The sequence below is a fragment of the Akebia trifoliata genome, chromosome 3 (genome assembly GCF_017979445.1).
Source record: "Akebia trifoliata isolate Shusen 1 chromosome 3, ASM1797944v1, whole genome shotgun sequence".
In the NCBI taxonomy this organism is placed as follows: Eukaryota; Viridiplantae; Streptophyta; class Magnoliopsida; order Ranunculales; family Lardizabalaceae; genus Akebia; species Akebia trifoliata.
The window spans coordinates 40,083,562-40,105,484 of NC_141377.1; the positions used below are offsets into that span (position 1 = coordinate 40,083,562).

At 35.6% G+C, this 21,923-nt stretch overlaps 2 protein-coding genes across 7 annotated transcripts; one reads left to right on the plus strand and one right to left on the minus strand.

The window, feature by feature from the left end:
• Positions 1 to 1,169: 1,169 nt before the first annotated feature.
• LOC147406924 (uncharacterized) lies at positions 1,170 to 5,982 on the plus strand. Of its 3 annotated transcripts, none has more exons than XM_086435281.1 (5): positions 1,170 to 1,302; positions 3,352 to 3,664; positions 3,904 to 4,405; positions 4,496 to 4,704; positions 4,806 to 5,970. In XM_086435281.1, the coding sequence occupies exons 2-5, from the start codon at positions 3,593 to 3,595 to the stop codon at positions 5,736 to 5,738; spliced, it is 1,716 nt and encodes a 571-aa protein (XP_086291407.1). In that variant the 5' UTR covers positions 1,170 to 1,302; positions 3,352 to 3,592; the 3' UTR covers positions 5,739 to 5,970. The 3 variants fall into 3 exon arrangements, with proteins under 3 accessions (XP_086291407.1, XP_086291409.1, XP_086291406.1); XM_086435283.1 differs by having other exon boundaries at positions 3,904 to 4,704; positions 4,806 to 5,322; positions 5,426 to 5,451; XM_086435280.1 differs by having other exon boundaries at positions 3,904 to 4,704; positions 4,806 to 5,982.
• On the minus strand, positions 1,296 to 20,424 carry LOC147406925 (pyruvate kinase isozyme A, chloroplastic-like). Of its 4 annotated transcripts, XR_015176642.1 has the most exons (9): positions 19,602 to 20,423; positions 19,057 to 19,144; positions 18,752 to 18,942; positions 17,213 to 17,331; positions 13,866 to 14,109; positions 13,406 to 13,640; positions 8,857 to 9,167; positions 6,818 to 6,919; positions 1,296 to 2,826 (listed from the first exon to the last, which is right to left on the minus strand). XR_015176642.1 is itself a non-coding variant. In XM_086435286.1 (8 exons), the coding sequence occupies exons 1-8, from the start codon at positions 20,130 to 20,132 to the stop codon at positions 2,743 to 2,745; spliced, it is 1,737 nt and encodes a 578-aa protein (XP_086291412.1). In that variant the 5' UTR covers positions 20,133 to 20,424; the 3' UTR covers positions 1,296 to 2,742. The 4 variants fall into 4 exon arrangements, 3 of the variants coding, with proteins under 3 accessions (XP_086291412.1, XP_086291410.1, XP_086291411.1); XM_086435286.1 differs by lacking the exon at positions 6,818 to 6,919 and having other exon boundaries at positions 17,213 to 17,265; positions 19,602 to 20,424; XM_086435284.1 differs by lacking the exon at positions 6,818 to 6,919 and having other exon boundaries at positions 19,602 to 20,424.
• Positions 20,425 to 21,923: the final 1,499 nt, after the last annotated feature.

Consider the following 21,923-nt stretch of genomic DNA (forward strand, 5'->3'; position numbering starts at 1 on the left):
CACATGGAAGCCCTCAGGAGGTTGGTTCCACTTGCATCTTACAGGCCTTCTCAGCTCGAATCTTGGGTTCAGGCTCCATGAGGCCATGAAGGTTCTATTAGAGTCATTGTCTTCAGTGATGGGTTCCATGCCTTGGATCCTAAGCTTCACATCATGCACGATGTAGCATTCAAGAAGGTTTGGGAGCATGTAACTATTCTTGAACAGGCAGACATCTTTCAAGCCATAGGTGGTGGATGAATGCTTGAAGACCAACTTTTTCACTATGGAGCTAGAGCTTTTCTCTTCGTGATGTTGCACAACCAATCAACTTCAGAGTAGCAATCCCTATTAGTTTGCCTCATATTGCATTTTCAAAGGAGTTTCTGCCTTAAGTCGTAGGAGAATTCACAGCCAAGGAAGAGGTGAGCTTCATTTTCGGTTGAGTCCCTGCAAAAACAGCAGTTGGAATGCTGAACTAAGCCTCTTGCCATCAGCCTGTCTTGAGTCCCTTACTCAACCCCAGCAAAGTGGCTGCACTGTGCCGCTTGATGTTATTAGGAAACCATACGAGGTTGTGCCATCCGCCATGAGGGTTGTGTTGTTGAAGAGCTTTGTAGGCTGTCCTTAGAGTGAAGGTTGCACTGGCACTAGGAGTCCAAATGACCTTATAACTTTCTGTATCATCAATGTCCAAAGCTTTGATTTGCTCCCATCTGTTCCCCAGGCCAGCAGAAGTGTGCAAAGGCAGGCACCAGGATCCTCCATTGATCAGGCTGCTAACCTTGGCTTTGCTGTGGATCCTTGATTCGGATGAAGCCTCATGGTTGAGGTTATTCATTAGCACTCCTTCATGTGTTCAAGGGTCATTCCAAATGTTAGTGCCCCTTCCATCCCCTATTATATGAGTAACCAGGCCTTCAATAGTCTCTCTGATTGGTAGAACCATTCCCCACATCCAAGATGCATCTGATGGGGATAGGAATGGTCTGGAAGTGTGGCCCCCTTTTATCTTATTCCTATGAATCCAGGTCACCCATATGCTGCTTCTTTGTGAGGCTATGTCCCATAATATTTAACACCAGAGGATAGTTGCTGAAATTTGTGAATCTCTGATTACAATGATATTCCTCTTCAACGACTTCGTGGGTCTGATTGGTGCTTGCTTCTTCATTCTGGCCATTAATGGTGTTGTTCCCTGTAGAGATATGCATTGCACAGTCGAAGATATGCAGATTCTCTACTAAGTGGATTTGGCTGAAGACATTAAGCTGGGCCTGCTTGATTGTATCACTTGTTGTGCCTCCGCTGTGTCAATTCAAGGTCTGTTTGAGGATCTCAAGACATAGAATCCCTTCAAAACTCAGCATTAATTTAGCAAATAATGGTTTGATAAATCAAGCAAAATGATATTCTTCCATTTCATTAAATTGCACCAAGTGAAGATTTGAATCACAAAGGGTTCTTAATTTCAACAAGTTTGATTGAGATTATAAGATAGAAATGTCGAATTGCTCAGGTTGATAGAGGACCATCTTGTAGAAAGAGAGGCTTAATGATTTCTCCAATTGTTTTGGTGGCCTTAGACACTTCAGGCACTAAATGCAAATTACTCTGCTCAGCATATTAAGTAATTTTAAATTATTTTGAACTCGAAAATCATCTATGAAACATAGTCCCTCAATGACACAGTCTAGAAGATTAAACATATGGGATTATTCTGCAAGAAAACATCTAATAAATAGTAAACAGATGTTAAACATAAGAATTAGAATGTATAAAGAATTTTGTGGTGGCATAAATTTTGCTTTGATCTACGTGATACTAATAAATTATGTGTCTTGAGATCGAATCTTTTTAATTTTAATTTTTTTTTTCATCAATAAGCCTGTTTTTAATGAATTCAATAACTTGGTGCTAGTAGGAATTGAACCCGGGTCTCTACTATCATCACACAAAAACTTTACCAACCAAGTTAGAAGTAATCTGCTACAATCTTGAGTTCGAATCTTTGTGATTGCGTAATACAAATCTCCCAAAAGCCAAGGGAACGTTATGGATTGAGAGGGAGTCACAATTCTTGTTACTCCCCTCAATTGAGTGGACGTAACAAATTCCCTCAATCAAGGGGAGTTATGGAATCTCTTCAAGGAGATATTAAAAGACATCTTCTCCTTACATGGATAGAGCAGCCAAAGTTGGAAAAAATGTATAAGGGGTGTGTAATGCCAGAGACAGGGCGGAGCTAGTAAGGAGATGGTGGGGGCAATTGCCCCTACCGAACTTTAAGACACCCCTATATTTTAAACTAATTACATGCCCCATTTGTCCTCACTCCCTCACCTCTCTCCCCTTTGCCTCCCCTCCCTCAATTTTTTGTTGATGACATTGTCTCTTGACCGGGCCTTCTCATATACTAATTGGAAATGACGTAAATACCTTTTTTTTCAAGTTCTTCAACTATATAACTAACCATAGTTTGCCTCCACTACAAGAAAATCCTTGATCCGCCCCCGACCAAAGAAAGTTTTATAATATTTTTGAAAATAATGCATTGACTCATTAGAGTCTGGGGATGTAATCGTCGAATTTGTGACGAACTTCATCAACAAATTCTTGATGTGCCTTCATAGGTGCATACACGCAAATATCCTTGGTTTGTGTGCTTAGGTTCCCTTAAAAAATGACAAAAGAAATTATCATGCTCAATCATGTATACACGAAATCCATTGGGATTTAAAAAAATAAAAATAAAAATAAAATTTAAGAGGAAAACCAATTTGATAACTTGTCTTTTTCGACATCTTCAAGCTTCATTGATGAAGAGACGTTCCACGTGCCGATCATCTGTCATTCGAGATTGAAAATCACAAGTATGGTGAGTGAGAAGGTCAAAAAATTTATTTTGGGTACTTGAAATAATTTGTTAAGGTGAAGGACCATTTATTTGAAAGAAAAAAATATATATATTATATGGATTATTAATTTACTCTAAAAATTAGGATTCACCAAATATCTTTCAAACTGTATTTGTGTCACAATTGAAGTTTTGACCACGTAGGGCGGTCTTCCAAGCAATAAACGTCCCTTTCCATGCTTCTGCCCCCCTCATCCCAATATAAAATGAAGATCAGATCAATAAAAACCCACTTAGTACAACAATATTAAAAAGCCTTGTTTAGAATGTCAGACGAGTACAGATTACAGCGTTTGACTTGAATAAAGTTACTGATTTCGCCCTCTAACATCCGTATAGTTTGAAAATCATAAGGTCAAAACTGTCATTTCAATGACTGTCATGGTTTTTCTTCGTTTCGTGGTTTGATACTTTCGAATTTTTTTATTTTTTACTTTTCAATTTGTTAATGACAGGCAGAAGGACAACTGCAACAAAAAACAAGGACCAGGTTCTGTGAAGAAATCCTTTACATTCTTCTGAAGCTCTGTTTAAGGCCTTTAATGGCGTCGACAACATACCCACCTTATATATTTTCGTCTTTTAGCTCCTAAAACACCATCACCACAACCCATATCTCTGTAAACAAGTAGAAGAAAAGAAAGATAGAACAGAAAAAGGAGAGAGAAAAAGCAACTAAAGAATCTCTAGAAAGCCATGGAAAAGAAGGACAAGGATATCAACAAACTCACTCGATCCACTCAAGAAACTGAAACCAATGAGTTCCTGGTAAGTAGTTTTTGTTTCTTCACAACTTTCTCTAAAATTGGTTTTTTTTTTTTTTTTTTCTCTCCTTTTTATTTCTATATAAGTTTCTGATGATAAGGAAATAGATGAGAAACTGAACAAAACCATAATTACTAATAATATTTTTGTAGTGACTTGTATGATTAGAACTACAAGTAATTTTTATTTTAATCTTTGTTATTTTATTATATTTTTTATATGTTGATGTTGATCATGAACAGAGCAAGGAAGATCAAAACAAAACTATTGTTGATCTTGCTAGAAAGAATCCCAAAACTAGTAGCCCTCCACATGATAATGTATCTACTCTAATAAATCAGCAATACCCTCCAATTCTTCAATGGCCTTATACACCTCAACCCACTCTCAAACAATCCCATTTGGTTCCAAGACCCTCTCTTCCAACCCAACAACACCAACCCATTGTCCTAAACCAATGGCAGATTCCCTCATTCAATCCACAACCACATCAGCAACAGAATCCCATTAATCATCTCCAACACGGTCTACCATCATCGCCACTAAACCAATCGACCACGGGCTTTTGGCTGCCCCCACCACCGGGATTCCATATCGCTGGAGCTTCTACTACTTATCAGCCCTTCACTCGTATTGGAACCGTGGACACGGTCATAGGGGGAGGGGGAGCTTCTTCAAGAAATGAACCACACATTCCTGGCTTCCTTTACCAAGGTGGATACTCACATCCAATAGGATTTCCAGGTAAAGAGAGCATTAATCGATTCTCCTTTATAAATGTACACAAATTAGTAGTATCTTATGGAGACAGAATGTGTGTCTTCTTGATAATAGGTACTTGGGATCCTTCATCCTGGTGGGGGCAAGCACATCAAACACAAACTCCTTGCACTTACACTAACCCTAGCCCATTTGGATATTTTTCGTTACCCCATTCGTCGGTTCACGATAACTCAATAGCCTTCAGGCAATCCAATCAAAGAGGAATTATTCAGACTCAAGCAAAGCTTTCTCAGAAACACCAACAAATGTGGGAAGCTCAAGTATGTTCCTTGTTACTTGGATCTTTTCCACTATGTTTTAAAGTTATCTAATTTGTGACCCATGAAATAAATATATGAGTTTGTTCCCCATGATGATACAGTCGTCAGAGAATGTTCAGCTGTGGGCTTCTATCGGTCAATTGCAAGCGGAATTGGCTGCTAATGTGAGCCGATTATTGAAGCTTGAAGCAGAGGTTTCATCTCTGAAGTCAACAATGGAAGAATCTGCATGTGGTGGTGCTCCAACTGGGCAACCATTGAAGAGAGGGAGACCAAGGAAAGTTGCTTCCGTTGTCGACATGTTACCTATTCTTGATGAGTCTCAACCCCGAACTAGTGGGAGAAAGCTTGTACCATGTAAGGCCCAATCTGAGACTAAAGGACTCAACTCTGAAAGAGAGAGTCTAATCATGGACAAAGAAAAAGGGTGTCAACAAAAACTTGACACAAGTACCGTTCGGCAAGACAATGACGGAAAGATCTCAAATGTCTTTGCAGATAGTGATGAAATCTCTAAGCTCAATGGAAGTAATCTCACATCAGCCTTCCAAACTCAAGTTCATCGGGACATTCCCGGAATCCAAACTGGTGGGTTCAGTTGCAATCCAACTTCAGAAGGTAAAAGCAATGCTAACAAGTTAAAAACCCAAAAAACTGTCTTCTCTGTTCTGTGTGAGAATAGTAAGGGAACCAATACTGAAGTCACTTCCAACATTTACAGAGGAACGATGAATAGTGGAAGCCATGGGTGGGTATCGAACATGCTCTCCGATGATAGTGGAAGAAACTTGATGGATATTAGATCCCAAGCTTTCTACGACAACGTCAATGTCATAAGACAAGGAGGGAAGGTTGTCCCCGGATGGAGTTTCATGAATGAGGATGCTTCAGAAGAGAATGAAGACGTGATGGTGGAGTCTGGTAAGGATGATGAGGAGGAAATGGAGGATACGAGCTCAGGAGCTGACGAAATGGCTAGGGCTAAAGCTCAGGGTGCCTATGAAATGGATCGCCCCCACCTCCGATGGGACTAACCCTTAGATTTTGCTTTAGTTGAATAGGTGGTGAGCACAATTCACCACTAATATGTGATATTTGTTTACTTGATTACAGATTTGTCTGCTCACTTGGGATGACTTCTTTGTGTGCGCAAAAGAAGTTTGCCTGAGATTTTGTAGAGGGCGACACAATCTGTAAAAACAGTTGGAAAATTACAGATTGAAAAACTAACTTTAGATGGGTCATATGTTAAGAGACATGAAGTTCCCATGCTCTCATTTTCCTCTTTTATTTTTTTTCCTTTTTTCCTATTTTTCCTTTTGTTGATGTAGTTGACAAGATAGTATTTTGTAGGTGTCAATTGTCATGGAATCAGATCGAATGTTCATCGAGTTTCTATAACCTCTGCTACAATAGAATTTTATTCTAATTTCTACATGCCCTTTTGCTACTGCCCTTTTTCTATGTAACGATTATATGAACAAATACAAGTAGTAAAGTTCAAGATAATACCAAGTAAACACGGAATATATAAGCTAATGGCAGTAACCAGAGAAAATCATCTATTTATTAATCACTGAACGGCGTAACATTTTTACCCTTCAACGTCAAAATTTTCTCTTCTTCAACCTTCAAATCTCAAGAACAAGATATGGTTTTTAGGGAGGTTGAAGATGATGTTTGGTTTTGGGAAGAAACCCCAAAAAATCATTTTTACAATCCCCAAAATTTTCCCAATTTTTTTACATGACTTTCCCAAACTTATCTGAATTAACCAAACTGAACATCTGCCGAATAATTGTTGAAACCTAATTTGGTTACTGTGATTTAGATTAGGAAAATGGTTATATTACTAAATCATTATTTTTCTAGGGAAAGCTGATCAAATATTTGGCTGATTATCTCATTCACATGTTTATGTTTTCAAGAACGTAAAATATTTTCTCAACTTCATGAGAAAGTTTTCATGAAGTTTATGTTTCATATTCATACACATCTGCAGGTAAGAAATAAACAGGGCTGCCTAAGACCTCCAAATCAAAGAAAATCTACTAACAGTGAAACCTTCATGTGTCTAGATGCAACCTTAATTAAGGGAAATAAGAGGTGTCACCTTCAAGAACTTCCCCGCTCAACGCTACGGAATGTTTCATTTTGTTTGATAGACTTTTTTCTCAAAATATGTCGAGACCACCACATTCTCTTCTCAAGAAACCTGTCATCTTTTTTTTCAATTCTATCTCCTCATTTAACAATTGAAAAATAAAATAAAATAAAGTAATAATGATAATGCTTTCAACACTTTCTTCAAGCAGCAAAGAGGAGGAGCCATACTACACTAACCCTTTTCAATTCCTTCATGAGGAAAGATTCTGATGGATGACCCAAGAAAAACACTTGTCATACATGGAATGGTGAAACAGACACATTCAGTTGAAGTTAGCTAAGCAATTTACTAAAGAAATTGTATATGAGAAACAAATTTCAATTAACCAACAAACTTAAAAAGCTCAACCAATTCATACAAAAAATTACTGAAGAAAAAGACTAGCTACCCACTCAATTCATTTCTAAATTTCATTAACTAAAAAGTAACCTAACCTGATGTTATCGAGTGAGAGCATGAAACCCGAAACCAAACCCCCAAAGTAATAATAAAAAGTAAAAGAGAAAAACATAAAACATCAAGATTTATATCTTTCGGAGATGAGAGCAATTCACCATCTTTGATAAAGGAATTACAATATGGGATTATTCCCAATGCCCCTTTCAAACCTATGAATCTTGCCTCAGGTACAGTACATCCTTAATGATCAATTACTAACTAACTAGATTCAAGGATTCTATCACAACACATTCCTTTCTGAGAACCAGCCTTCTTAATGAATAGGCTTGAATTTTACTAAAATGTAATAGCAACCAAACACCAAACTCTCATAATTTCATAAAAACAATATATAAAGTTATTCCTGCTTCAAGCCTCCTAGTTCCATTTAGCTTCCATAAATGTCTCACCTTGTAATCTCAGATTCTGTATATAAAGCAAGCTCTTTAATTAAAAACCATTACTGACACAGATACGCCAGCATCAACAAAATTTGTGCACTTATTCAGCAGTCACCTACGAGCCATGCCTGACACCTCTTTGAGTTCAAGTTCATGACACGACCATGCCCACTTGAGAAACTGAAATTCAATCTTCCGTCTTGTGCATAGTCCACCTACCCATTGAGCTAGATGCATATGGCCCACCCACTCATTGAGCTAGACCTTGAAATTTTTGCAGCATTAGGAAGGTCCATATCAACCAAAGCCCAAACCCAATTCTCCCATTAGTTTAAATTGAATCATTTCATTCATCAACCCTTCTAAAATGAAACTAAAAATTCAAATTTGAATTCTTGTTTTCATATAGATTTGATCTGCCAATGTACGCATGACATCCAACAATAATGTAGAGCTAGGTCATGGAAGCCAGCAAATATAAGGCAGCTAATGGAAGATGAATGTTTAGAAAAAGTTAAGTGGATGAATATGGAATTCATGAACCCATGCAATTGTGCAATGTGGCCCATATGCATGTAAATTAGACTAAACGATCACATTGAATCAGTCTACGATGCATGTCGGAATTTTTGGCAGTTGATATCAGAAGTCCACACATATTGGCCAAACTATCACATCTTTACAAATGCCAATGATCTAGTTAGACAAAGAATTACTCGGTATTACTTGTCCATCTGGAATTCCATTTTTTTACATATGTTTGAGAATAAGAAAATATTATGACAGACTGGAGGAGATTATCCCCAACTTACACAAGAAGAAATGCAAAAGCTTCAAGATACATAGCAATCAAATCCGAGCTCCTTTGAAAGAAAAACTAGTACTATGCCCAATTTCAACTCCATATTGTGTCTTAACATGGTTATAATGTGATCTTTTACAGCATGAGAGAGAGCTAAATTGAAACTTCGAATACTAAGGCTGTAGAGATCACACTAATGCTATAGAATTTCATGATATGCACAACCAAGACGGTAGATAACAGTGCAGCTTGGGCATGACCCTGGCACTAGTCTTCCAACAATCAAATAGAGGTAAGGTCACATAGAAATGGAATACATTGACATACTAAACTATGGTCTTCACCTTAATCGATTGAAATAAAGAAGATGTCGCACAGTTTGGGTTGACATCTGAGACCACCAAGACCACATCTCCCTCTTTCACCATCCCCTTTGTCTTTATAAGGTCAAGCGTTTTCTGAATGTTATCTTCCGCGTCATCCGATAATTCAACTTGGAGAGGGATCACCCCCCACTGCAAATTCAGAGCCTTCCTAGTGCTGCTTTGGTCAGTGAATGCAAATATGGGAGGGTTTGGACGGTTGCGTGATAGAAGTGATGCCATATATCCGTGCCTTGTGTATACAAAGATGGCGTCCACACCAAGGTTGTTAGCTGCAAGTAGAGTATCCTTAAATTAGAATTTAAACAAAGTGGAGTTTATCTATTTTTTTTACCTGCATATTCTCATTTTTTGTTTAAAACCCAAATTGTTTGTCTGAGAAAAAAAGCATGTCAAATATTGAGTTAAATTGCTTAGTTCAAAATTGCCTCAGAAAGTCTTTAAGCCATGTCAAAGTTGAATTGGAAAGTCATACATACATATCTATATATATAGGGAAATGTTCATCACCCTACTATTTACCCTACTCGTTTTGTCCTACATGGGTTTGAAGTTTTGGAATGGGCTGACTTTAGGTAAGAATGATCTCTATTCATCCTCACCAAAAATCATCCCATTCCGAAACTATCATTCTCACCAAAAATAAGCTCATTCTGAAACTTCTAACCCATGTAGGATAAAACATGTAGGGCAAATAGTAGGGTGCCGAACATGACCCATATATATATATATATATATATATATATATATATATAGGGAAATGTTCAGCACCCAAAATTTTGCCCAACAATTTGCCTAACATGTTTTGTCCTACATGGGTTAGAAGTTTTGGAATGGGCTGATTTTTTGTGAGGATGATCTCTATGGTGAGGAGATCATCCTCACCAAAAATCAGCCCATTCCAAAACTACTAACCCCATGTTTACAAGTTGAAAAATCGTGGACCGTCCATTTTTTGTAAACCATTTGTGATGGGGTTAGAAGTTTTGGAATGGGCTGATTTTTTGTGAGGATGATCTCCTCACCATAGAGATCATCCTCACCAAAAATCAGCCTATTCCAAAACTTCTAATCCATGTAGGACAAAACATGTTGGGCAAAATGTTGGGTGCCGAACAGGACCCATATATATATATGGGTCCCATTCGGCAACCAACATTAAGGAGTCAACGATTTTGTCCTATATGGGTTAAAAGTAGCGGATTGGACTGATATTTTGTGAGGATGATCTCTATGATGAGAAGATCATCCTCACAAAATATCAACCCAATCAAAAACATATAACCCATATAGGACAAATTTTGAATCCCAAAGTTGGCTGCCAAATGTGTGTGTGTATATATATATATATATACATATATTACAAAACAAGAAAAATATAGTAATAAAAGAAGAAAAAAAACCAAGAGATAGAAAGAGAATGGAGAAAGAATAGAATAATTCACCCCCAAGTTGGTTGTAGTTATACTTTTCATTCTCTATTTCCAAATGTAGACTTTTGTACCCATTTGTATGTGATTTGTGCATATCTCTATATGAATTTATTTTTTTGACTGTGAATGAGATTACATATGTATCAATCTAATAATATACAACTGGTTCAAATAATTTTCCCAGAAGTACTTACAACAATTAAAATCTAGTTTTTTTTAGCGACATGATACAAATATCAAGGTGCTACTTATGAGCATTGTTTCCGCATTTAAATCTAACATCCCATGGATTTCATTATCTTGGTTCGTCCAAATAACAACTCAAGCTCGTTGTTATTGTATGTATGTACTTAAATCTCACTTGTCTGACCCAATCCATTCCTTAAAAAACCTATCACATCAACCGAATGACACATGACCCCGCCATTTGGTGCATTGTAAGTGCAATCTGGTTGGATTACAACATGGCATTTTTGGGACACCTTTTTATGGTGTCTTACTGTCTTCCACTCCTTCCCATTCAAGGAAATGCCATTCATATACAGCAACCCTCTGCAATGACATCTGACTCTGTCACGACAGAGCTGTGACTGTCAGGATAAATGCTTAGTGGGTGACTGGTAGGTTGGCCATCTCTGGAGCATGCGATACAGAGGATGATGTCCCCTAGGGACATTATGCACAGACATTTTACGGCTTCTACTGATAACCCCCCAATGCAGGTGGCTAATATGTTAGTTTATTCATAGTAACAATGTCGGGATTTGGTAAAATTCGGCAAGGGAAAAATTCAGAAAAAAAAAAGATCAATAAAGTTGGGTAAAGATTGGGAAAAATAATACTTACGGATAATGTAAAATGTATATTTTGTATATTAAACATAATTTAAAGAAAAAAAAAATACAAATTTTAATATCAATCATAATATAAAATTTTAATTTTCAAATCTTTGTGAATAAGTCGGGATTAAATCGCCAATTGAAAGAATCGTGACTTTTTCAAAAAACTGAAGAATTTTGTCACTATGGGTTTACCTAGTAGTTGTATATCATGAAAATAGGAGGACATTAGTTGAAGTGAGATTACTTGTCTCAAGAGATTCCCTGGGCTCTATAAGTGCCCACTTCACAAAGAAAGAAAGACAAAACTAGTAGTGCTAACTCTCTCACTTAACGACCTTTAACATCCCGCTCTTAAGAATTTTTTTTCCTTTCCTCCTTAGTGCAACAAGTTTAGGAGGAAATCTAAGATACCCAATGCTAACCCAACACCATACGTGCTCAAGACCTTATCCATGACCATCTACAAGTCACTTTGACCCACGACAAAGGCATCTCTCTCTCTCTCAGAACCATGTGTGCTCAACGCCTTGTAAATCACTTTGACCCATTATAGGTTATAATTACTATAGCTTTCTAGCGACAAGTTAATCAGATGGTACAGTATAAAGCTGTTATGGTTTCTAATTAGTTAGGGGTAATTGGCCTGTTCAGCATAATGACATTGGTGTGGCTTTGTGGTCTTTCCCTTATTTAAGGTTTTCCTCATAAATCCGTGTGTTGCGTGGTTATTGATATTTTGTTCGTCCAATGAAAATAATTTCATATCCTAGGACGGTATATGGGTTAGAAGTTTTGAAAGTTTTGTCCTATATGGGTTAGAAGTTTTGGAATGGGCTCATTTTTGGTGAGGATGATCTCTATGGTAAGGAGATCATCCTCACCAAAACTCAGCCCATTCCGAACATAGAGATCATCCTCACCAAAACTCAGCCCATTCCGAAACTTCTAACCCCATGTTTACAAGTTGAAGAATCGTGGACCGTCTATTTTTTGTAAACCATTTTTGATGGGGTTAGAAGTTTCAAAATGAGATGACTTTTGATGAGGATGATCTCCTCACCATAGAGATCATCCTCACACAAAATCAGCCCATTCCAAAACTTCTAACCCATGTAAGACAAAACACGTAGGGTAAATAGTAGGGTGCCGAATAGGCCCATATATATATCTTAGAGACTAATTCAATATAATAAATATTTATTTTGAAAAATTGGTTAACACCATTAAGTGTTATTTGTTTCATCATGAAAGCTGAATTCTACAGCCAAAAACACCAATATAATGAAGAACAAGGAGAATCTACAAACTCATTTCCAAGAACAATTGAGCAATCCAGTCAAGCAAAGACAGTCTAAGTTGATACAGGGAGAGAATACTTCGGCAATTTTCCTTACAGACCCAGTCCTACACCACCACTAGCCTTCTTCATTTTAGTTCCACCCAAAAACCACTTTTGATAACAACCTAACAAACATACATCTAACTAGGGGTGCACGCTGGATTGGGTAAATCCGAGAATCGAACCAATCCGAAACCTTTTGAATTGGATTGGTTCGGATTAAACATGGTTTGATTCAGGTACGAATTGTAAAAAGAAAAACCGATTAATTTGGTTCGGTTCTGGATTAGGGGTACAATAGAACCAAACCAATTTTTATATTTATTATAAATAAATAATATATATATATATATATATAATTTTAAAAGACAAAAGGTAAAAACATTCAAAACTACTATTTTTAATGTGTTATGCGTGATGCTTTGTTTAATATTTATTTTGCTTAGTTTTAAGTATTAGTTATTTTAATTTTACTATTGAAAATAATAAGTATGAGAACCAAGAATAGATCTGAACCAAGGTTGGTTTGGATTGGTTCGGTTCTATAGGGTAATTGAATTGGTTAGGTTCCAAATTTATAGAACCGATCATGTTTGGCTCAGCTCTGATTTTGCCACAAATCCGAATCATGTGCACCCCTACATCTGACCCAATCTACTCCTAAAAAATTTCTTACATCAACTGATTTGTAGTCTATTCGTGTTCTATGATTACTATAGCTTTCAAGTGACAACCTTATCATCCGCAAAAATAAAATAAAGCATATTTGAGGAGGGTAGTCTAATACAATAATTACTGAAAAATGGTTACACCAGCATTTGTTGTTTGTTTCATGAAAGCTGAATTTCATAGCCAAAAGCATCAATATATCAAAGAAAACAAGAATAAGGACGTACCCATTTCCACAGAACAATTACAAATCTGCTCAGCAATCCGGTCAGGCAACGACACTCCGAGTTGACGCTTGGAGAGCAGACTTTGCCGGTTTTCCTCACGGGTCCATAGCTCCATACGCTCACTAGCCATTCGCAGGACAGAAAGAGCCTTGTTTCCATATGATCCAATCGCTGACTCACCAGATAACATCAAGGCATCGGCATACTGCCGAACTACCTCAGAAACATCTGCCACCTTTATTGTTACAACAAAAGCAATATGATGTTAACTCCAGGTTTAGCATGTTATCCAGACACAATTACTAAGATAATCTAACAAAGTGAAAAATATGTAGGTATAAAGTTGGAATTTCTGGCTACTATTTGCAACATAAAATAACGGAATATGAATATGAGTATGTCCAATCTGATTTCTTCAGAGTGTTAATAAGTGCTTTTGAGGAATGATATATTGTAATACCTCGGCACGTGTTGGAGTCGGATATTCAACCATTGACTCAAGAAGTTGAGAAGCTACAATCACTGGCTTGTTTAATTGCCTGCAAAAACGAGTTATTTCCTCTTGGACTGCCGGAATCTGTTCAAGTGGAATTTCTATGCCCATATTACCACGAGCCACCATGATTCCATCAGAAGCCTCTATGATATCTTCCAAATTCTGAAGAGATTCCAAGCTCTCGACCTTTGCTAAAACTCTTATGGAGCTGTAAAATAATAAACTTTCTGTTTTTAATAAACCTAAGATTAGTTGATGAGTAACGGTAGAAATCCACCTAATAAAGGAACTTGTAGTTCAATCTGATTTTCTAGGAATATACACAAATGAAATAAACCTAAAGATTAGGCCTGCTTTGTATGTTACTCCCTGATAGACAATGTATTTCTTCAGATTCAAGGTCTTCGTTCACAATAGATGAAAATGAAATAGCATAAGCAAGACAATTTTTTTTCTAGAATATTCAACAATCCCCCAAATACATAAATTTGATGTTCTTGTGCATTGAGGCAAGAAATGATATGAAAGAAGAAATAAACTAGACGAGGATCCATAGCAAAGAGAGTCCTGACATCAGGGGGGGAGCCAGGATTTTCTTGTAGTGGGGGCAAACTATGGTTAGTTGTATAGTTGAAGAACTTGAAGACGAATGGTTTTATGGAGAAATTCAGAGGTTTTTTATTTGAAATTGAAGAAAAAGATATTTAGGTCATTTCCAATTAATATATGAGAAGGCCCGATTAAGAGGCAATATCATCAACAAAAAATTGAAATGTGGGGGTAGGGGGGCACAAAAATTGGAAGGAGGTGAGGATGTGGGGGCAAATGGGGAGAGAGGTGAGGGAGTCGGGACAAATAGGACATGTAATTAGTTGAAAATATAAGGGTGTGTCAAAGTTCTGTGGGGGCAATTGGCCCCACCAGCTCCTTACTAGCTCCACCCCTGTTTGACATATAATGACCGCAACGATTGCATATCTTTAGAATCCAAGCGAAATGTGATTCACTCGACAACTACCATCTAGCGTTAAAGAATTCTTATTAGGGTCTAGAAAGTGGTTTCTAGAACCCTTATTGCATGAATTTTACGGATAAATTGCACACTAAATCCCTTTATTAGACACAATGCATAGTTAGTCCATATTTATCATTGATTTCAATTAAATAATGTATATTGAAATTAATTGTTGTTATTTTCGTGTAACAAGAAAATGTCGTAAAATTCCGAGAACAATTCAAAAAATTCGAATCATTCATTGCAATTAAGGACTCGGGAGAAGTCAACTGACCAACACCCAAGTCAATTGGGCCCACTTTGCCCGCGATGCCTAGGTTGACTAGGGCGGCGCAGTGAAGTCAGTGAGTCCAACCTCAAAGTTTGTGCAAAAGCTTGGCGGTTGTATTGAAATAGGGTTTATAAATTTTTGTAACTACGAAAAGTTTCTAAAATCCTAAAAACCCTAATTCTCCTAAAAACCCTAATCTGGTCTCTATAAATGACCTGACCAGAGTTAAAGATATCTATATTTTAGTTTTTGGTTAGTAGTTTTATTTTCCTCTTTTTCCTCTAAACTTTTGTTTAGAAGGAGTTGTAATCGAAGAACCTTTGCCAGTTTTAAAATTCAAGAAGTAATAAAGAAAATTCATCTTTCTCTCATTTCTATTCTCTCTTTCATATCTTGTTTATTTTATTTTTACTTTATTGTTCTTGCAATGACTACCGGCTAAACTCTCCGTTAGATCTATCGAGGAAATCTGAGCAAGTTTTTATTAATTTCTTTATTGTTCTCACAATAATGCTTGATTATTTTATTGTGATAATTTTAAATAATTATTGTAGGATTTAATTTTAATTGTTTATCGGTTTTGATAGTTTATTCTTTGATAAGTTCAAGATAACCCATGCTTCATAAAGAACTCTTAATATTTATCCTATAATTTTGACTTAATATGTTAATCACATAATTTGAATTTTCTTTCTAACATAACTGTTAAAGTTTCTAATTCACAAATATTAGTTTTGTCTAATAAAGGGCCATAAAATTATTAATAGAACTTGTGCTAGTGGATGAGATTGATCTAAAGTTCTTCATAGTATTTTAAATCTTTGAATTTTGTGCTTTCTTTAGATAGTTTATTCTCGCAAATCGTTTTTAAATTGGTTATGTAAATTTGAATTGGATTTGAAGTAAAAATAATACCGGATTTACATTATTTATGTGGATCGATCCTTACTTGCCAAGATAGTTTTGTTCTTTTATTTTATCATAATCTACAACTCGAACAAATCCAACACTAATTAAATGAGCCAGGATACCCATATATGATAAGGATCAAGACTGGTGTGTGGATATGACATTTATATTAACTGACTGTTGTAATGTCTTGTAACTGCCATGGATAATGCGTAGATTTTGTAACTTACATAACCTCTCGTAACTGCAGCAACCTCTATAAATTCCAAAGGAAATGAACAATTAAGAAAGAAAACAGCCTTCTCCTATTTTTTCTTTGCTGCAATAATTTTACAACACTCAATTAATAGAAAGCGAATGGTTTCGCAGATCCTAGATGATGACTGAAAATTGGGCATGGAAAATATCATCCAAAGTGAAATCAAAGGTACGGAAACAATTTAAGAGAACATAAAAAAGAAAAGGAAACCAATATATTAAACAAATGTGTAAACATATGTCTAAAATAAAACACTTAGGCCCTACTTGGTACCATGCAAATCATTTGCAAATGCAAAAGATTTTCACTAGAAATGATTTGCAACTCTTTTTGAGCTGCAAACTATTTGTGAAATTTATGAAGGGCTTAAAAGGTTGATGCAAATAATTTGCAATGAAAAAAAAGTTTCAATTCCAACAAATCATTTGCATTTGCAAATAATTTACTTCGTACCAAACAGGGCCTTAGATGAAGAACTGGGAAATAAAATGATTCACCAGATAAATAAAAAAAACTGATATTAATGAGTTTATGCATGGTTCAAAGTTTCATTCCATTTTAAAATGTTTTATTGGAACATTTCAATTTCGACCGAGACCAGAATGAAACATTGATCACAAAAGTAGAATGCTTTGGATTGTCTCGTAGTGTTTCGGGATTCCTCATAATGTTTTGGATCATCTGGCTTTTCTCCTGATAGAAACATTGCCTCTAGATGAGATTTTAAACCTTGTTTGTATGCCATATTGATTGATGGTATGAATGAGATTATGTCATATTGCTTAAGGCCAAAATAAAACTATTTAGTGAACTAAATTATAAAGCTTTCACTTTTGAGGAATGTGTTTTTTTCTTACTCTGATAATTGTGTGGAGAGGTAGTCCTTTAGAAGTTTGATATCATTAGCATCCTGTACAAATGATAGAGCAATAAAATCAACTCCTTCAGAAATCCCAAAGTCGATATCAGCCCAGTCCTATAAATCATACAAGTTAAGTTCAATTATGGGCCTTAACAGACTGCAGGCAATATAAATAGAAAAAGGATGCACCAGTCAAAGATTAACACAAAAACAAATTACAACGTCCTGAGTGCAACATTGATTTCCTCGTATAGCTCGAGAACTAGCAGTTGAAAGAATCAACCAGCCCAGAATTCAATATTAACAATGGACAAGGGGAATCTTAAAAACTGTTCAAGTGATTCGAAACTAGCAAAAGTCTCTTCCAAAATAGATGCACTGTCAAGATTCCACTCCTTTCCTTAGAAAGGAGGGATCACAAGCACTATCCAAGATTTAGTTTTAATCTTGTAATTCGATAATGAATAAGTTTCTGACTGTAATATATAAAACGTTTATAATCTAGATTATTAAATAAAACCCAAGAGAGAAAATTCTAGTGAATCTCTTTTACTGCAACAACACAAAAAAATCCAAGAAATTATTTTCTAACTATTGAGAGCACTAGCTTAGGTTAAGGTTTGTGTTTGTTCTAGCTCTACTAATATATATCAACAATTTGTTTACAATTTTAGTTGACAAAGACAATGAAGCAGAACATTGAATAGACAAGATATGTGTATAAAATCAGTTTGTGTATACAACTGAAAATAAAATATATACATTACTCTGTTCCGTTAGGTGGATGGAACTAATGTTTTCAGACGCTGAGGTGTGAGGCAATGCACTTGATAGAAAATAACAATTTTATGTTTATTGCAAAAATATAACTGAACAATGTTTATAAATAATATTCTCTGCATAATACTAAATCTTTATTATGAATCAAATCATCTCAAAAATGTTCTTAGCATATATTACTATTTTATATTCAAATGTGTTTTAAAAAACTCCAATTATGATGCAAGCATGCGAACAACAACAGAAATAGAGAGAAAGAGAAAGAGAAGAGTAAAAAAAAAAAAAAAACCGAAAAGATGAATAGAGAGGAAGAAAACAGAATATACAATTAATATAAAGTTCTAAAAAAATAGAAAAATTAACATGCAAGGCGTAAGCCTCAACCAAAAGACGTACGCCTTCTCGTATTAAAGTGTATGCCTTTTGGATACCTCTCGGTCTAAGATATATGCCTCAACTGTTTTTTATGTTTTTTTTCTTACACCTTCGAGGTGTATGCCTCACATGTCTTTAAAAACTAATGTTCTTGAAACAAAACAATGCTATAATGTTGATAGTTGACTACATCAAGAAATAACCATGACATTCAAGGAGATTGTGAACCAAAGGATTCCCTTACCATTTGAAATGAAATGGATTATGTTACTACTTGTTAGGTTCATCATGTTCTTCCAAACCAAAAGGCAAGCAAAAGCTCTCAGCCAAATAACATCACAAGAAACAAGATATAATAGAACAGGCATATAAATTTTACCTTTGACGATAAAGTAGGTAGCCCAAAATTCTTTCCTATAAGTTTCCCATCTCTCCAAAAGCTCAATTTGGCTCGAGGTAGAAGTAGATCAGGGTTAATGCATTTGCATCGCAAATCATTTCCAACCTTTTCAATTACTTCAAAGCTTGTCATTCCACCATCAATAACGAGTTCATCGCCCACTGTTATACCTGCCACAAATTCATCGGAAAAAAAAACTCAAAAAATGGAAGAAATGGCAATTGGGTAATATTTTCCATCTTGTTCGCGAGAAACCTTAACTCATCCTACATTGGTATGCATACCTTCGGAAAAGCCTTCATAGTTTGCTTGTACCGTAAATGGACGAAAACCGTCAAACTTTTGGGTCGTAAACAACCAGATCGACCCATCCTATTTCCCAAATGTATAAACATTATTAATATCCCAATGTTAACACAATTAAAAATGCAATTTTTACTATGAACCAGACAAAATTTCATACACGCTTTGTTTGGATTGAGAGAAATGAAGAGAAAAGAAACTCATTAAAGGAAAAGAAAACAAAACAAAGAGAGAAGAAATCCAATTTATTTCCATCTTGTTTGGTTTAACAATAGAAACTTAAATTTGGAGAGAAAAAAGGGTAGAGTTGTAATTTTCAGTCATGAGCCATTTCTTTTCCCTCCATTTCTCTCCAAAACTGACCTGTTTTTCTCTCCATTACTTTTCATTTCTCTCCTCACTTAACAATCCAAACGAGAGAAACTCACAGTTTTTCTTTTCTTTTCTCCCAATCCAAACAAACATCACGCAATTATAAATGTGCAGATTATAAAATTGGAGCAATTAATGATTTGCTAGAGTTTACCTCTGCTTTGACAGAGGAACCATTTCCATGATCAACCATATGCGTGTGACTACCTTCAGTGTCGATCATCAAAGAAATACAAAACCCCTTTTCTTCATTCAACCTCTTAATGTTCCTAATCACATCTCGATGCCATTCCCTCGTGTTATGACACATGTTAAGCCTCGCAACATTCATGCCTCCCAAAGCCAATATTTCCAATTCATCCAAAGAGCTACAAGCAGGACCTATCGTACATACAATTTTCGTCTTTCTCATCCCCAGAAACCCCTTTTTCTTCAATTCTCCCTCTGATACAACATCGAATCCCAAAGACACCTTGGATAATGAAGAAGAGCGAGAATCCTCAATTTCCCCTAAATTGACCTGCAGCGAAGATCTGATTCTAGTACTACTAGCACAAACCCTTAAATGAGTGAAAATTTTGAGAGGACGAATCGAAACACCAAAGAACTGCTTCTTTAATTGAAAGTTTGGTTTTTTCGCGAAGATCTGACGAGACAAGAAAAGCGAATCGCTGGTGACAGCCATGGATTCTTAGATTTATGCTTTTGATCTGAACTGATATAGAGGTTTTGAAGGGAAGATGATCAAATTTGGTTTTATCAGTGGTGGATTAAGAGTAAAAGAGAAGCTGAGATCGAAAGATTTGGCGCGGTTTGGTTGAAATCTCCACCATTTTGTGGTGGTTTGTAATTTATAAATAGAATAGAATCAATGTTTACGAGCGCTAAAAGAATGAAACAATCTTCATTGATTTTCAACAACTTTTGCAGGTATATTTAACTATTTCAAAATCGAATACAGGTTTCTTAGTCTCGAGTCGTAATTATTGGCGGGTAAGTGTTGTTCGATATTGGATTCAACGGTCATATCATCGTAGGGCACTTTAATAAATTAATAATGGCACTAATTCTGAAGTGGTGGTGCATATATATATAACCATAAAACAGGACCATCAGATTACACGTGGCATTTCCAAGACACGTGTCTTATAACGAGGAAGGTTTCTTCAAAATTTTGAATCGACCTGCTTGCTTCAAAGTCGAACTCTGTGTTTCTAGACTCATTGAGCATAGCATCCATAGTACGGTCCAAATGGGAAACACACTACAATTTCTATTGAAGCACCAATTTTTACTAGAGCATTTCAAGATGTGCTAATGCTTCCACGATATCACAAGAATTGGAGTGCTCTTAATAAAAATTGGTATGATAGTAGAATCTCTCTTATAGAACTCCAACCGAGAGTTTTAAAAATTGCCTTCAAGTGTCTTCTTCAAAATAAAGGCTCCCATCCACTTTTCTACTCCAACGGTATCCACCTATAAATTACTATTCAAAACATATTAAAAAATATATATATATATATATAAAATAAAAAGAGAGTTGTTATTGGCACTCCAATTTTTACTTATTATACTTCAATTAAGAGAATTATTATTATTATTATTATTGGCACCCCAACTTTAACTTATTACACCCCAATTTCTTAAATTATTTATCACACCCTAATTAAATTATTTGTCTCAAATTCTAATCTCAACAATACAAAACATTATGAAAAATTTCATCGAACTTGATAGATTAATTGCTTTGATTTGATTTTTAAAATAATAAATGAAAAGATTTTATAAGGGACAAAAGTGGCTTTTAAATCATGTTACAAGAAAAAAAAACAAAAGGATTAAAATTGAAAAAGGAATATCCTATGATTTTCAATTACTTTTTTAGGTATATTTAAATATTTGAAAATCAAATGCAAATTTAGAAGTCGCAATTATTGGCAAGTAAGTGTTGCTCCTCCATTGGATTCAACCGTTGTATCAGAGACTGTAGGGTAAACACTTTTCTAAATTTAATCGGGCACACTGCATTTGTCTTCACAAGTGGCAAACGATTTAAAAGCATGGGACATGTGTTTATAGAAGAAGAAAAAAATGTTTGCAAGTATATTTAAGAGAGATTTATCAAGTAGACCCAATTGTTGCATTTTTATTTTAAAAAAACTCATGTGGAATTCTGACAACTCCAAGGGAACCGTACTTTATCATGTATGTTATCCACCAAACCTTAATTTATCAAGTATGTTACCCAGCAAACCTTGTAACAGAGATCCACATCATCAACTTCAAATGGATAGGGTTAATTTGTTACTTAGCACACGTTGGAGTGGATCCTAACCACATCAATTTTGACATTGAAAAATATGATCTGATGCCATATGGTTATAAAGGAAAAATTCTAAGAACTCTGAAAAAAAAAATTTATTTTTATCATTGAATTTTAATTTTAAAGTTGAGAGTTCAGTGATCATCCATT